The 16,324-nt window shown below is 44.1% G+C and overlaps 1 protein-coding gene across 6 annotated transcripts in view; it reads right to left on the bottom strand.

The window, feature by feature from the left end:
• Nucleotides 1-16,324, bottom strand: part of DPF2 (double PHD fingers 2) — a 72,143-nt gene that overhangs the window by 4,328 nt on the left and 51,491 nt on the right. For 3 of the 6 annotated variants that reach the window (XM_056526960.1, XM_056526955.1, XM_056526959.1), the window contains exons 7-9: nt 9,137-9,178; nt 1,529-1,684; nt 214-342 (exon numbers count right to left, since the gene is read on the bottom strand). In XM_056526960.1, coding sequence (XP_056382935.1) covers nt 214-342; nt 1,529-1,684; nt 9,137-9,178 — 327 coding nt within the window. The remainder of the gene's footprint in view (nt 1-213; nt 343-1,528; nt 1,685-9,136; nt 9,179-16,324) is intronic. The other 3 variants (XM_056526956.1, XM_056526958.1, XM_056526957.1) reach the window with 3 other exon arrangements.

Below are 16,324 nucleotides of genomic sequence, written 5' to 3'. Positions count from 1 at the left end.
TTATTTGGGATGGGGGGAGGAGGGATTGAGATCTGATAAGGGGTGCCCAAAACACGCTGGGAAGTGGGGAAGGGCATGCAATTCAACCAAGATTGATACAGCTTCCCATTATGTAAACATTCAGTCTATACCACCCAGCCATCTTGACAACCAGGTAACCGTTGAGCTCCCACACTGCTTATTGTATCACCCTCTTTACCCTGCCTCTCATACCCGAGCGACCGCAGTCTGAGCAAGATACCAGCTCTTCTGGCTGGCTCGTTTTCTTGTTGATCTTCGAATCTCCAAGACAAAAGTCACAGTAATTGTTGGGCAATGCAAGACCATCCGGGCCTCTCTTGGCTACAAAGAACAAGAAAACAAAAGGAAGTATCAGTTTACACCTTAGAAGATTCCTTTCAGAAGCCTCCATGCTAAAGCAGAACATATGAATATATTTCACAACAAGAAAAATTATAAGCTGGTCATACACATTAAACTTATACACCTGCAGAATTTGGTGCCTGACCATTTGTACTGTGACAGAGTCTGGCAGTGATGCCTTTTTCCCTATTTACAATACATCCAAACACCGCTCAGCTGAGCATTTATGTATAATGAATGGACTGTGGGGGGGGGGGGGGGGGAGCATGTATAAGTGGGGATCCGGAGAGATAGTTATCAGCTATCTGAAATATATGGCCAAGCTTTATTTGTTAGAACTATCTGGCCAGGTATGATGTTTCCACCAGCGAATGCTGCAATGTTATTTCTCCACCTGAAAACAATTTCTTTCTATTTTATGATCAGATCTGCAAGTCTAGTAAATAATTCATCACCTAAGTCGAGTTCATCAACATGAATACAATCTTTCTTATTAATGCTTAAAGGGGTACTCCCCCCCCCCCCCCAAGGACATCTTATCCCCTATCCCCCGGGATCTCGGCTGCAGCACCCCGCTTTCATTACAGCACAGAGCAAACTCGCTCGGTGCGTAATGACGGGCTATACAGTGGCCGGAGCATCGTGACTTCACTGCTCCGCCCCTCCTGACGTCACAGCCTGCCCCCTTAATGCAGCTGTCACGCCCCCTCCCATAGACTTGCATTGAGGGGGCGGTCCGTGATGTCACGGGGGGGGCGAAGCCGTGACGTCACGATGCTCCGGTCCCTCTATCACCAGTCATTACAAACAGAGCGAGTTTGCTCTGTGCAGTAATGAAAGCGGGGTGCTGCAGCCGAGATCGGCGGTACCCCCACAGTCAGACATCTTATCCCCTATCTTTTGGATAAGGGATAAGATGTCCTGGGGCGGAGTACCCCTTTAAGTCAGTGTTTCCCAACCAGTGTGCCTCTGCTGTTGCAAAACTGCAATTCTCAGCATGCCCAGACAGCCTTTGGCTGTCCAGGCATGCTGGGAGTTATAGTTTTGCAACAGCTGGAGGCACCCTGGTTGGGAGACACTGACTTAAGTATTAACAAATGGGCACAAAAACATAAGAAATAAGCATGCAGTATATGAGAAATAAAAAGATTGTGGAATGACATACTTGACTTACTCTTTTGCTCCTCTGGTCTATGCATTATAGGGGTGGGAGGCTGTGAATCTTCTTTGTCCTCTGCCCCGGCCCCTTCTTCATCCACCAAATGGGAGTGTGCATAGTGATAGCTCAGACCAGGTCGGTTTTTGTAACGCTTTCCACAGACTGTGGGAGGAAAAGAAAAAAAAAAAAAAGTAGCAGTAGAGTGAATGAGAGTAACAGAGAAAGAAAAATACGTCATAACACAAAAAATGCAGCAAAAAGTGAAAGCGGCGGTGAAACTGCTTGACTTTAAAATGTACCCAGCAAGCAATAGGTTAAAACGATATAGCAAAGCTTGGGTAGACTGGCAGATAAGCTGCAAGGTTATATTCTAGGACCACCAAACTAGGGCATGACATGCTGCAACAACACCTTCTCTACAGTAAGTGTTTTCCATTACATATAAAACAATACAAGGGGGCGGGGGGGATTTCAGGGTAGAGACTGATGGCACATCTATGGAATAGGGTCCAGTGAGGCTGCAATGGTGGGAGGAAATAGCTGGCGTTTCAGTCTCCAAGAGGCTTATAAAGGATTTTGGGAGGAGAAAAGAAGTGGACCGCATTTTCTGTCTTTCTTTATATAACTATAGATTAGTGATTCCCAGAGTTGGCAATATTGGCCATTGGGGGCACAAAAACGACCCAGGGGTGGTAGTAAAAATAAGGAGGTGGTGGAGAAATACGGAAAAGATTGAGAATGTTTCAGATTTCTTTTTAATAATAAGCAAAAAAATTAAATTGATTAAAAAAAATTTAATTGTATACATTTTTTTACATACAAATTGCTTCATTGATGCCAAAATAGAATCTCTAAAAAGTGCCAATCCACAGTCAGGGTGACCCAGCAGTGCCAGCCCAAGGATTGGGATAATAAAGCTCTGCATGATCACTGACAACGATTTACATTTGGGGGGCGGGGGTGTTTAGCTGAAAAAGAGGTAGTTGGCCAAATAAGTTTGGAAACCTCCGCTATAGATGTTGGCAGCCATCATGTCCTAATTTAGCTTAGCCTCGGTGCAGCAATAGAGGACACTGTAGAGGACACACCAATTCTACTATGTACCATGATGTAGCTGTATAAAAGGGGTAATAAAATCAAAATGGTCTTCTAATATAACACAGAAGAAAAAAATATCACATTAGTGAAGTCTGCTTTCTGGCCACTGCTGATTTCTTAAAGGGAAACTGTCACCAAGTTCACCCACACTAAACCTCATACACTGGGTTATAGTGTGGGTGAACAGGAGTCCATACATGGGTCACTCATTTTAGCAGAGTTGTTGTCTGCTAAAGTTCCACTGTTTGCCCTCCACTTGCGCTCTGAAGACGGGTCCCCTGCCAGCAGCCTTGCTTTGGGTCTCGGAGGAAGGGGCCTTAGCCCGTCCCCCTTGTTCACATATTCATTTTCCCTGAGCGCAGCGGGAGAGCACTCTGTAACTTTGCATGCGCCGGACCCGCTCGCTACTTCCGACTACCAGGATGCGCACAGAGTGCTCTCCCAACGTGCTGCGTTCAGGGGGACAATGAATATGCGAACCACGGGGGGTGATCGTTCTGGCTAAGGCCCCTTCCTCCAGGACCCAAAGCAAGGGTGTCAGCGAGGGACGCGCCTTCAGAGCTCAAGTGAAGGGCAAATGGCAGAACTTTAGCGGACGACAACTCAGTGACAAGAAAAAGTATTGGTTTAGTGGGGGTGAACTTGGTGACAGTTTTCCTTTAAACAAACCACCCACGGACACTACATGAACATGTTCGCTCATTTGGTGGAATCCGAATCGGCCTTGGAAGTTCCGCAAATAAACATCTGTAATGTGCACAGTGCAGCAGAATCCCATTGAGATCAATAGGATGCGGCTTAGATTTATTCAGGGCCAAATTTTTATAGTGTGCATGGGCCCATTCAAATGGCTGGGAGGGACCACACTGACAGATTAAGGTCCTTAAAGGATTGCACTAGGGTTACAGTCATTAAGATGTCAAGAATATCTCTGCATGTTCAGTTTTGGAATAAAAAGTGAAAGAAATCCAGTGTGAACATAGCCTGAAGTAAAGAAACAGTTTTAAGGCTGGTTCCCGTATACGGCTGGGAGGAGGGGTGGGCGGGGCTTAATCGCGGCGCCTGCACTCAGCCGTATTCGGGAACCGTAGTTAATGTATGTCTATGAGCGTTTTCGGGCGTATGCGGTTTCCCGACCGCAGGCAAAAACATGGTCGACCACGTTTTTGCCTGCGGTCGGGAAACCGCATACGGTCGAAAATACAGCCGACCGGAGGCTGTGGTTAACTCCGGTCAGCTCATAGACTTACATTAACTACGGTTCCCGAATACGGCTGAGCGCGGGCGCCGCGATTAAGCCCCGCCCACCCCTCCTCCCAGCCGTATACGGGAACCGTAGTTACAAACCGTAGTGTGACCCCAGCCTTACAGGAGAACTCCAGCCAAAATGAACCTATCCCCTATCTACAGGAATAGCAGCTAATCACGGAGCGTCCCAGCGGTCAGACCACCCTGTGATCAACTACTTATCTTCTATCCTGTGGATCTCAAGAATGGGACCCTGACTCTCTCAGTGAGGAGCTCCCTTTATTTTCTGTGGGAGTGCAGATGATGCCAAAGTGCTGTGCTCGGGTCTCTTCGGTGCTCCCATAGAAATAAATGGAGCGCATGCAGTCTACACACGTGCTCCTTACTGAGAGCCGGGTCCCGTTCCGAAAATCGCGGGGGTCCCAGTGATCAGATCCCCCCTTGATCAGCTACTTATCCCCTTAGGCTTTGGATAGTGTATAAGTAAATTTTGGCTGAAGTTCTCGACTGCTAAGAGTCCACACAGATTTTTAGCACAAGACCACAGGCTTCACTAATGTGATCTTCCAGGTATCTATAATATATAATTTTAAACTACACCATTCCTTTATCAAATAGCAAAAGCTGTTTAATGGTGAATGTGTCTGACCAAGTGCTTACCAAGCAACAGAAAGTTGAAGTAAACAAACTACATTTATTGGCAGCAGAGAAAAGAAATGTGTGATATGAAAGTGGAATTAAGGTCAAAATCATCTAGAATAAAAGGAGTGGGGGTGGGGGGGGGGGGGGGGGGGGGTCATGCTCATCCCATCAACAGGGACCTACAGAGAAATCTAAAGCTTCATAAAAAACATAACAGGTCAGGAGTGGTAGAAATAGATTACTAACTCCGCCACTATCTCATAGCAAATCCAAAATCAGACATGGAGATTACAGAATCAAAGCAGAAATTCAGCAACAAGAGGGGGAGTAGAGTCTACTTTATTACATAGACTCTGCTTAAAAGGTGTAGAAAATTCTAGTAGAGTCTCTGAAGCCTACTGCTCTCTCCCGGCAGGTCATTGCACAGGACAGGGACTGGCTATGAAAACAGTTAACTAAATCAAAAAGACAAAACAGTCCTGTTTGTGCCCTTAAAAGAGTACAGCAGACCTATACAACTTATTCCCTATCCACAGGATAGGGGATAAGTGTCTGATCGCGGGGGGTCAGACCGCTGGGGACCCAGCTCTGTCACAGCTCTCCCTATGCAGGAGGCATGATGGCCGCAGCATGACACCGCAGCCGACATGCCCCCTCCATGTATCTCTATGGGAAAGGTGGAGATGTATGGAGAGGGCATGTCTGTCGACCTCTTAGTGAGGTCGATGACACAAGCATTAGCCACGCAGCGCCATGGCAGTTCCAGGGCCCCTGTGGATAGGGGACAAGTTGTAGAAGTCTGCAGATCTCCTTTAAAAGGAGGTATCCCAAAATTTAAGAGGTATTCAGAGTTTATAGAACACCTCCCATAGCCACAGGATGGGGCAAGAGTGTGAGATTTCAGGAGTCCACTGGAACCCCCTGCGATCCTGAGAATGAGGTCCCAGCTCCTGTGCAAATCTTTGCTTTGTTGAAAACAAAAAGGAGTCAGGGCTCCACTCTCAAGATCATGGTGGAGGTCCCCCGCAATGTGGCCAACGCCCGCAGCGTGAAAACAGCGTTCGGAGCATTTACATCCGAATGCTAGCCAGTGGAGTACCCCTTTAAAGATAGCTGTCAAACTCTCTCACCAGCAGCTGAGAGTGCATGTGTTCTCAATGGAGAGGAGTGGGGTAAGCATCTGATGGAAGCTTATCTCCTGGAGAACAAAAGAATCAGGCAGTTAAAATCCAACATGCCAAATCCTCCTCTTCCCAACATCTGGCATGGCGGGGGGGGGGGGGGGGGGGGGGAGAATCAGGAGGCTGCCTAAAACACAAGTCAGCTGATCGCACAGAAATCAGTGGGATCACAAGAGACTCATGGGATGTGTACGACCAGCTTTGTAGTTCTTGTGTCTAAAGGTTTAGTGGATGCTTTCCCAGCAGAGAGCAATTGTGAGGGACGTCTAAAATCATGGCACCATTGCCACATATGTAACTACCCCCCTCCAGTGTGCATGTGCTCAAAGCCATATTTAGGGAAACATTGAGCCCTATAGTAGATATTTTCGTAATATTTCCCATTGTAGGGTCACCTGAAGGTATTTCAATCCCTCAATGACCACATACGGGGGTGAACCACATGTATGGTAAACCTCAGGGTTTATGTTACCTATAAACCCCCCAAAAAAGCGAGTATACTGTGCATTTGGAAAGTCTTCACATTTTGTTATGTTGTGGTCTTGTGCTAAAATTAATTTGCCCTTAATACCCCATATTCTGCCCTTAATACCCCATAATGACTAAGTTAACACAGAATGTTAGAAATCTCTGCCAATTTACTGAAAAGGAAAAATGAAAATATAGCATTGACATAAGTATTCAGACCCTTTACTCAGTTGAAGCCCCTTTGGCAGCGATTACAGCCTCCAGTCTACTTGGGGATGATGCTACACACCTGGACTTGGGGATTTTCTGCCATTTTTCTCTGCAGATGCTCTCAAGCTCTGTCAGGTTGGATGGGAACTTCGGGGGAAGCCATTTTTAGTTCTCTCCAGAGATGTTCAAGTCGGGGCTCTGGCTGAGCTATTCAAGGACATTTACAGAGTTATCCCTAAGTTGTTCCTGTGTTGTCTGGATCAGGTTTTCATTACAGTGTACCCGTCGCTTAAATAAACATTTAGAATGTCCTAGAAATTGTGAAAAGTTTTGATCGTTCAGACCCTGTAAAATAGTTACAATGAGCAGAGAGGAAAGTGCGTCAGACAATCCCGTAGACTTACATTATCTTGCTGAGCATGCACTTCTCCCAGCTAGTTCTAGTTGTCACAATCTGAACACTGAGACCCCGATCAAAACTTGTGACATGTCTCAACAACATGGCAAAAAAGTTTTCTAAAGTGACAGTGCCCATTCCAGCTTTCCCTCAACCCTGACCAGTCTCCCTGTCTGTGTCACCGAAAAACAGCCCCATAGCATGATGTTGCCACCACCATACTTCCCTGTAGGGATGGTATTGGACAGGTGATGAGCAGTGCCTGGTTTTCTCTAGACATAATGCTTAGGATTGAGGCCAAAAACTTTAAATATGGTTTAATCAGACCAGAGAATCTTGTTTCTCACGTCTGAAAGTCCTTTAGACGTTTTTTGTAAGCTCTACCAGGGCTTTCATGTGTCTTTTACTGAGGAGAGACTATTTTTCTGGACACGGTCATAAAGCCCAGATTGGTGGAGGCTGCAGTGATGGTTGCCTGTCTGGAAGTTTCTCCCAAATGCACACAGGATCTTTGGAGCTCAACCAGAGGACCATTTGGTTCTTGGTCACCTCTCCTACCAAGTCTCTTCTTCCCTAATTACTAAACTTGACAGGGTCACCAGCTGTACAAAAAGTCCAACCATACAGTGGTCCCTCAACATATGATGGTAATCCGTTTCAAACAGACCATCGTTTGTTGAAACCATCGCATGTTGAGGGATCCGTGCAATGTAAAAGTATAGGACAGTGGTCTACAACCTGCGGACCTCCAGATGTTGCAAAACTACAACACCCAGCATGCCCGGACAGCCAACGGATGTCCGGGCATGCTGGGTGTTGTAGTTTTGCAACATCTGGAGGTCCGCAGGTTGTAGACCACTCTAAGAGGAACTTGTACTCCCCTGTCCCCGCCGCTCCGGACCGTCACCGCTCGTCACCGCTGCCCTGGATGTCGCCGTCCATCGCTGTCGCCGCGTCCCCGAGGTGTCCCCGATGCTCCGGTAAGGCCTCTGCTTCCCCGGCATCCGCGCTCTCCGTCATCATGTCGCTACGCACGCCGCTCCTATTGGATGACGTGCGCAGCAACGTGATGACGACAATGGAGAGAGCCGACGATGCAGGGGATCCCGAAGAGGACGCGCCGGAGCCCCGAGGACAGGTAAGTGATCATCACCGGAGCTCACGGGGCACCGTAAACGGCTATCCGGTGGCAGCTGAAGCAGTCTGCGCTGCGGGATAGCCGTTTATGTGATGGCCCCGACATAAAAACGCATCGTATGTTGATGCTGCCTTCAACATGCGATGGCCTCTGAGATTTTTGCACCCTTCTCCAGATCTGTGCCTCCACACAATCCTGTCCCTGAGGGTCTAAAGAAGTTATTTCCACCTCATGGCTTGGTTTTTGCATTGTCAGCTGTGAGACTTTCTATAGAAAGGGATGTGGTGTCTTTACAATTCATGTCCACTCAACTGAATTTACCACAAAAGACTCCACTCAAGGTGTAGAAGCATCTCAAAGATAAAAAGATAAAAATAATAATAATAATAATAATCTGTATATATCTCTCTATATCTCTCATTATGCATTTATATTGAATGCAGAATGATAGGGGTGGGGGATGAATAGATTTTTCCACAACATAAGAAAAAGTGACAAAGGGTCTACAAACTTTCCAAATGCATTGTATATTTATTATAAGATAAATGCAGGAGGCAGAAATAAATCTGTGTGTGTACAACATGACGAAAAGCAATGAAGCTCAGACATGAAAATATTCCATAATGAAGTGTGAAGCAAGCATGCATTTTAATGCGTCACTGTTCATGTGGTCTAATCACTTTATTTCCAGGCTACGATCAATGGCTGCAGAGGTAGAAAACTAAAAGACACTTGCAATTTGGAATACAAAGGGCTATTCATCAGCAGAGCAAGCGTTAGTCGGCCTTGCCAGAAATTGTCCACATGAGAACATTTCTGAAAAGACTTTGTGGACCGATTGTGTCGCCAGCTTAAAAGAAGCCTGGAAGTCATTCTGTTGATGTATGGCAACGGAGCGGTAAAAAGGGAAATGCAGACTCGGCTTACAGAGCAGAAGTGCAAACATAAAGCCAGGTTTCATTTTTTTTTATCAGGGCAAGTGGCTGGTTAATATAACAGGGACTTACCATAACATATTTCTACCACCCCCCAATGTTACAAGTCAACGTGCCAAGACAGAAGCATACTAAGAGAATGGGGTATGAAAGACAAGCACGAGTTTACAGACACCACCATAATGGCGACCAGCATGGCTGAGAAGAGACAAAGCATGCTAAGCTGCAAGGGCAAAGGAAGATGGGCAGAGTGGGAAAGATGGCAAACTAGCGCCACAAGCGAGCAGGTTTAACTACCTCTTTCGGAGAATTTCGAAGTTTGCTTTAGTTTGTAACTGTCTGAAACGAGGAAAGAAAGAAATAGAGAGAAAGGGGTAAGTATGCTACCTACACAAAGAGCAGAAAGAGCAACTGAAGCAAAGATTTTTATTATATCTTTAGGGGGGGGGGATAAGAAAACGGCTAGGATTGTAGAGAAAGGGGTGCAAATGCTCCAAGTGCAGATCCTACATGACTGGAATCTCACATGTATAGTTTTCAGTAAAAAACAAAAAAAACACAACAACAACAATACAGAAGAGTGGAAATTTACCAGCTTTTCAATTAGGATGGTGTCACACACTGCAGGGCCCCCCACCCCCTTTTGGAAAACTACCACTGCATTTTTTTTGAGCCAAAGCCAAAAGTGTATTAAAAGGAATAGGAAATATATAGGAAGAACGTCTACTTCTCCTTCCTGCTGGACCCACTTTCGGATTTAGCTCAAAAACTGTAGTGATAGTTGTGAAAAAACAAATAACTGCAGAGTGTGACACCAGCCTTATACTTTTTTGTCGCAAAAGATTGCATTAAAAACCCCACAAGTGGTTCCGGCCTAAGAGAAATTTCTGCTCTTTTTAACAAACAATAGAAGTTTTGGCTTATAAAAAAAAAAAAAAAAAAAAACTAATAATCAAAACTGCACCATATAAACAAGATTAAACAAATTTATAAGAGTATGTTCACACTGGGCAGATATGCTAGGGATTTTTCACAGCTTTTGAGTACCAAAATTCACACCAAATTGAACTGATTATGTTAAAAAAAAAAAGAACAAAAAAAAGGAAAAATTTAGATTTCTCCATTGAAGTCAATGTGTGGATTCTGGGCAGTTATGCGCCCCATTCACTTTGCCCCTGCTGTAAATACACTGCAGATGTTTCTGCACATAAATCCCAAGTGTATCCACCCTGTGTTAATCTACCCTAAGAAAATGTGTCTATGGATACGCAAAACATCTGCCCGTGTGAACATCGAGAGGTTTTATACACAGCTTTTTGTGGCAGTTTTTCATTCAGTTTTTTAGCCAAAATCAGAAGTGGATTTTTATGGAATAGCAAGAAAAAAGGAAGCACTTATAGGTCTCATCCCTGCTGGATCCACTTCTGATTTTGGCTTAAAAAAAAAAAAATTATGAAAAACTGCCACAAAGCCGTGATTGTAAAACCCCTTTTAAAAGTTTAGGTCACGTGGAAAATGCGCATTAAATGTCCAGCATTGATTAATAGCGCACACAAACGCCGTTGATGCAGATGTAAAAGCAGTGGCTTTGCCAGGTCCGGGATCGGTCTTACTTTCAAACCGCACTCTGCATCAACAGTGCATGTGCAGGATTTCAGCAGAGCTTGGTACAGAGCTGTGGCCAAAAGTTTTGAGACTAGAAATACAGAAATAAGAGGCTAAAAAGGGGTACTCCGCTGCTCAGCATTTGGAACAAACTGTTCCAAACACTGGAGCTGGAAGCTTGTAAAGTCATAGCCCCGCCCCCTCATGACATCACGCCATGCAGGGCGTGAGGTCCTGAGGGGACGGGGCTATGATGTCATGAGCTCCCGGCACCGGCTCCAGGAACAGTTTGTTCTAAACGCTGAGCAGCGAAGTACCCCTTTAAGAACACAGTAAACAAATAATGGGGTGCTACTTTGTGTCCAAAGACAAACACTACATTGCAGTACAAAAAGAAGGACATCAAAATAGTTCACACCCAAATACTGTAAATCACTTAGTAAAAAGAAAATATCAAGGACCATTTTTGATAAAGCGATTCACTGTATTTGGGTGTGCTCTACTTTGGTGTTCATTTTCTATAGCAATCATTTTTGGGACTGACACAAATTGTGGTCTTCACAAACTTTATAACAAATTCATCAAGTTTACCATGGTTTTCAGTCTGGCCACAAAACCGGATATGGGGCAAAAATGAGCCACTATTGGCTCCGGTCGGCGCATTTAAATGAATGAGATTCGGCGCCGTTCCGGCTGGGATACGGGAGGCGGATCCGACAAGTGTGGTATGAATGCATCACCCTAAAAGAGCTAAGAACACTGAAGCAGCAAACTGTGAAAACGAAAATTTTTGCAATCATCATCATAAACATTAAGCAAACAACGCAGCTCAATATTCAATATATGGAGTCTGGTGCTCAATCCTAAAGGTGTACTATTTAAAAGTTAAAAAATGGTGATGTTTAAAAGAAAAACAAAAAACACTTGTGATGGTACACCTGCATATAAAAAAAAATTAATAAAAAAAATAAATTGGGGTTTTAGATATACCATTTACTAAAGACTATCCTTTCTATAGTATTTGCTGAAGACTATCCTTTCTATACCATAGTATTCACTGAAGACTATCCTTTCTATAGTATTCACTGAAGACTATCCTTTCTATACCATAGTATTCACTGAAGACTATCCTTTCTATACCGTAGTATTCACTGAAGACTATCCTTTCTATACCATAGTATTCACTGAAGACTATCCTTTCTATGGTATTTGCTGAAAACTATCCTTTCTATAGTATTTGCTGAAAACTAGGGGTGTGAATCGCCAAGAATTTGGCGATTCGATTCGAATCGCGATACCAGTGTGGCGATTCGATATATCGCGATATATCGCGATACCGTCTAGGTGACGATACATCGCGATATATCGCCCACCTGGGAGCATTCATAGATCCCAATAGACGCCGCTGTCAGCTTTGACAGCGGCGATCTAGTACTCCGGTGCTGCAAAATAAAATAAAACGCACTTTTCTTACCTGCCAACGAGCCCCCGGAGCTCCGGTACAGGTGTTCGGTCCCCGGGCTGTATTCTTCTTACTTCCTGTTAGTCCGGCACGTCACATGGAGCTTCAGCCTATCACCAGCGGAGGCGGGACATCGCTGCGGCTGGTGATAGGCTGAAGCTCCATGTGACGTGTCGGACTAACAGGAAGTAAGAAGAATACAGCCCGGGGACCGAACACCTGTACCGGACTGTACCGGAGCTCCGGGGGCTCGTTGGCAGGTAAGAAAAGTGCGTTTTATTAAAAATTCCACATCCCTAAAAGAATCGATTCAAAAATATTTTGAATCGATTCTGTATCGGCAAATGAAAAATCGCGATTATCGCGAGAATCGATTTTTTCTTACATCCCTACTGAAAACTATCCTTTCTATAGTATTTGCTGAAGACTATCCTTTCTATAGTATTTGCTGAAGACTATCCTTTCTATAGTATTTGCTGAAGACTATCCTTTCTATACCGTAGTATTCACTGAAGACTATCCTTTCTATAGTATTCACTGAAGACTATCCTTTCTATAGTATTTGCCGAAGACTATCCTTTCTATATTATTTGCCGAAGATTATCCTTTCTATAGTATTTGCTGAAGACTATCCTTTCTATAGTATTTGCTGAAGACTATCCTTTCTATACCGTAGTATTCACTGAAGACTATCCATTCTATACCGTAGTATTCACTGAAGACTATCCTTTCTATAGTATACACTGAAGACTATCCTTTCTATAGTATTCACTGAAGACTATCCTTTCTATAGTATTTGCCGAAGACTATCCTTTCTATATTATTTGCCGAAGATTATCCTTTCTATAGTATTCGCTGAAGGCTATCCTTTCTATAGTATTCGCTGAAGGCTATCCTTTCTATAGTATTCGCTGAAGGCTATCCTTTCTATAGTATTCGCTGAAGACTATCCTTTCTATAGTATTCGCTGAAGACTATCCTTTCTATAGTATTCACTGAAGACTATCCTTTCTATAGTATTCACTGAAGACTATCCTTTCTATAGTATTCACTGAAGACTATCCTTTCTATAGTATTCACTGAAGACTATCCTTTCTATAGTATTCACTGAAGACTATCCTTTCTATAGTATTCACTGAAGACTATCCTTTCTATAGTATTCACTGAAGACTATCCTTTCTATAGTATTTGCCGAAGACTATCCTTTCTATAGTATTTGCCGAAGACTATCCTTTCTATAGTATTTGCCGAAGACTATCCTTTCTATAGTATTTGCCGAAGACTATCCTTTCTATAGTATTTGCCGAAGACTATCCTTTCTATAGTATTCACTGAAGACTATCGATTCTATAGTAAGCTGCAAGCTTACTGGAACAGATATCCCCAGGGATATTTGCGTCCAATCACAATACTCCGCTCTTAAAGGGATTTCACAGAAACGATCTAATGACATACCACCGAGGCCATTGTGGTAGTCCCAAATCTCCATGACAGTTTCACAAGGAAATTCCCATTCAGATGTGGCTGTCTCTGCTTGCAAAACGATCCATATGTAACTATATTTGTTTGTGCCTGACTTTGTTGGGGGTTCCAGCCCTTATTCAGCGTTCACCAATGGAAATTCCATTAAAGGGGTACTCCACTGGGCAGCGTTCAGAACATTTAGTTCCAAACACTGTGTGTGCGCCCCACAGAGGTCAGCCATGCCCCTTTGTGACGTCACACCACGCCCGCTCAATGCAAGTCTACGGCCGCCATGCCCCCTCCAGTAGACTTGCATTGAGGGGGCGTGGTGTGACGTCACAAAGGGGCATGGCTGACCTCTGTGGGGCGCGCACAAAGTGTTTGGAACTAAATATTCTGAACGCTGGCCAGTGGAGTACCCCTTCAACATCTTTTGATATGTCTGATCAACCTCTAACAAGTTGTTTTTAATGACAGTAACCCTTTACATATTGACTTCCTAATTAGACAAGGTATTGTATCACGTACCTACATGGTCCCAGTGCAAGCTGCCATCTAATAAAAACTACAGGAAGGAACCAGTCAGAAATAATTTAGAATTTCTCAATAATGCCATCTGAATCCTGCATATACCTCATTTTATGACACTGAAGAACCGAACAGCTTCAGGGCTTAACCCACTGTGCATAACCCAAATATCTAGGGATGCTGTGTGTACTCTACACATATAGAAGACAACACTAACCAATCATACCATATCTCTGTTTACTTGGTCTCTTGGCATAATACGCCAATATAGATCAAGATAATGTCACTGTATCCAAACATGAAGGGTGCAGATTTTTCATTAAAGGGAATGATTGCAAACACTGCATGTATAATGAATTAGTGTCTTTTATACTTGGACTAGATCAAACTCAATTTCCCTTCCTATTTTAATTGTGTATTTATGATCATAATTCAGCGGGAAGTTAAGAATTTGGTTACTTGAATGAGACAGAATAGACGGCACAAACACGCTGAGACGGCATGTAATTGCTTCTTTGTGTTTGGCAATTTGCAGTCTTCTTACAACTCAGCGTGACAGATTTTTATACAGCTGTATGCGCCAACACAGATGGTGCCCTCCGTTTCGCAGCTGTTGTATGTATATGTTGGTTTCTGGATGTTTGAGCACAAATACGAGTTTACTCCCTCAAACCTGAGAGATACCTTATTCACCTTCCAGGGGGGAGATTAATTAAAACTTGTGCGGAGGAAAATTTGCCCAGTTACCCATAGCAACCGGATTGCTTCTTTCATTTTTCAGAGGCCTTTTCAAAAATGAAAGTAGCGATCTGGTTGCTATGGGCAACTTGGCAACATTTCCTCGAGACAGGTTTCCACCTGAAAACATTTTATCCCCTAATCAAAAAATAGGGGATAAGATATCTAATCGCGTGGGTCCCACTGCTGGGGACCCCCGCTGCAGCACCCCAGTCATCCGGTGCACGAAGCTAACTCCGCTCCGTGACGGATGACTGGCAACTACAGCCACCACGCCCCCCTCAATTAATCTCTATGGGAGGAGGCGTGACCGCTCTCAGACATGAATGGAGGAAGGGTGACGTCAAGAACATGGAAGCTCCAAGCTTCCATGTTCTGGACGCCGCTGCTGCTTGCCCAGAGATCGTGGAGATCCCCAGCAGTGGGACCCCACGCGATCAGACATCTTATCCCCTTATCCTTGTATAGGGGATAAGATGTTTTCCGGCGGAGTACCCCTTTAATTTAAAAGATGGCTGCACTCAAACTGGCCACACGCAGACAGCTGTTGGGCGAACCTCATATTCCCCTGCATGCTCGGCTAAACTGAATGAGGAGAAAGGAGTAAGCCACCGCCAGATGTCTCAGGCAGAGGTTTGTCTCCCATGAGCACAAAGGATCTGTTATGTTGAAATCCAATTGACTGATCCTTCTGTCAGAGGAGAATCAGGATTCCCCCATATACGAGATGTTCGGCCAATCTTTTTTTTGCAAATCTGATCTGTCACGTTAAGCATTAATAACTCTGGGATGCTTTTACTTATAAATTTGATTCAGAGATTATTTTTCTGTGATATATTCTACACCTACACCATATTTTTTTAAGTACCAGGGGGCAAGTGCGGAAAGTAATTTTAGGCTTTGTTGTGAATACAAAGAAAAAAATAAAGCCTAAAAGGAAGTACAAAGTGTCCATTTTATATTTAATACACTGGAATAAATTAATGAACTTGAGCACAAAACATTAGTCATCCGATTGCTTCCTAAATAAATGATTCATAAAACATACAACATTAACGGATCCCCAGAGAATCTATCCCATTGTTATGAAATAGGCCACAGGCAGACATGAGCCAGGACGTTCTATTAAAGGGGCATTTTTAACATATGTAGTCACCTAGTGATTCAGTTCAGAACATATGCGTTATTTTAAAAGAGCAGTATTCCACGTTTTTGAGTATGTTGAAAATAGCGCATATGTCCCAAATGGAGTCACTAGGCGACTCCATTCAGCCATAGAAACCAATGGGGTCTGCTGATACTGTAAACAGCATACGTTGGCATCCCATTTTTGGCAGGATTCCGATGGATCTGACTAACATGAGCACTGAGGGTATTGTAAACCTACCCTTAGCCACTATTTCCCAACCATGGTGCCTCCAGTTGTTGCAAAACTACAACTTCCAGCATGTCCATCCAGCCTTTGGCTATCCAAGCGCGCGGGGAGAGTTGTTTTGCAACAGCTGGAGGCACCCTGGTTGGGAAACACTATTCTATGCAGCAGCTCTCACTGTCCACGTATTACATGGAGAAGTCATTTACATGAATGAATGAATGCAATGTAATGTTATATAACCCTTAGGCCCCCATTCACATCGGGGAATGTCCACCTGGAAAAACTCCAAGCGGACATTCTAGAGGCTGCAGGA

The sequence above is a fragment of the Hyla sarda genome, chromosome 6, assembly GCF_029499605.1.
Source record: "Hyla sarda isolate aHylSar1 chromosome 6, aHylSar1.hap1, whole genome shotgun sequence".
NCBI lineage: Eukaryota > Metazoa > Chordata > Amphibia > Anura > Hylidae > Hyla > Hyla sarda.
This window is presented reverse-complemented; position numbering and strand designations above follow the sequence as displayed.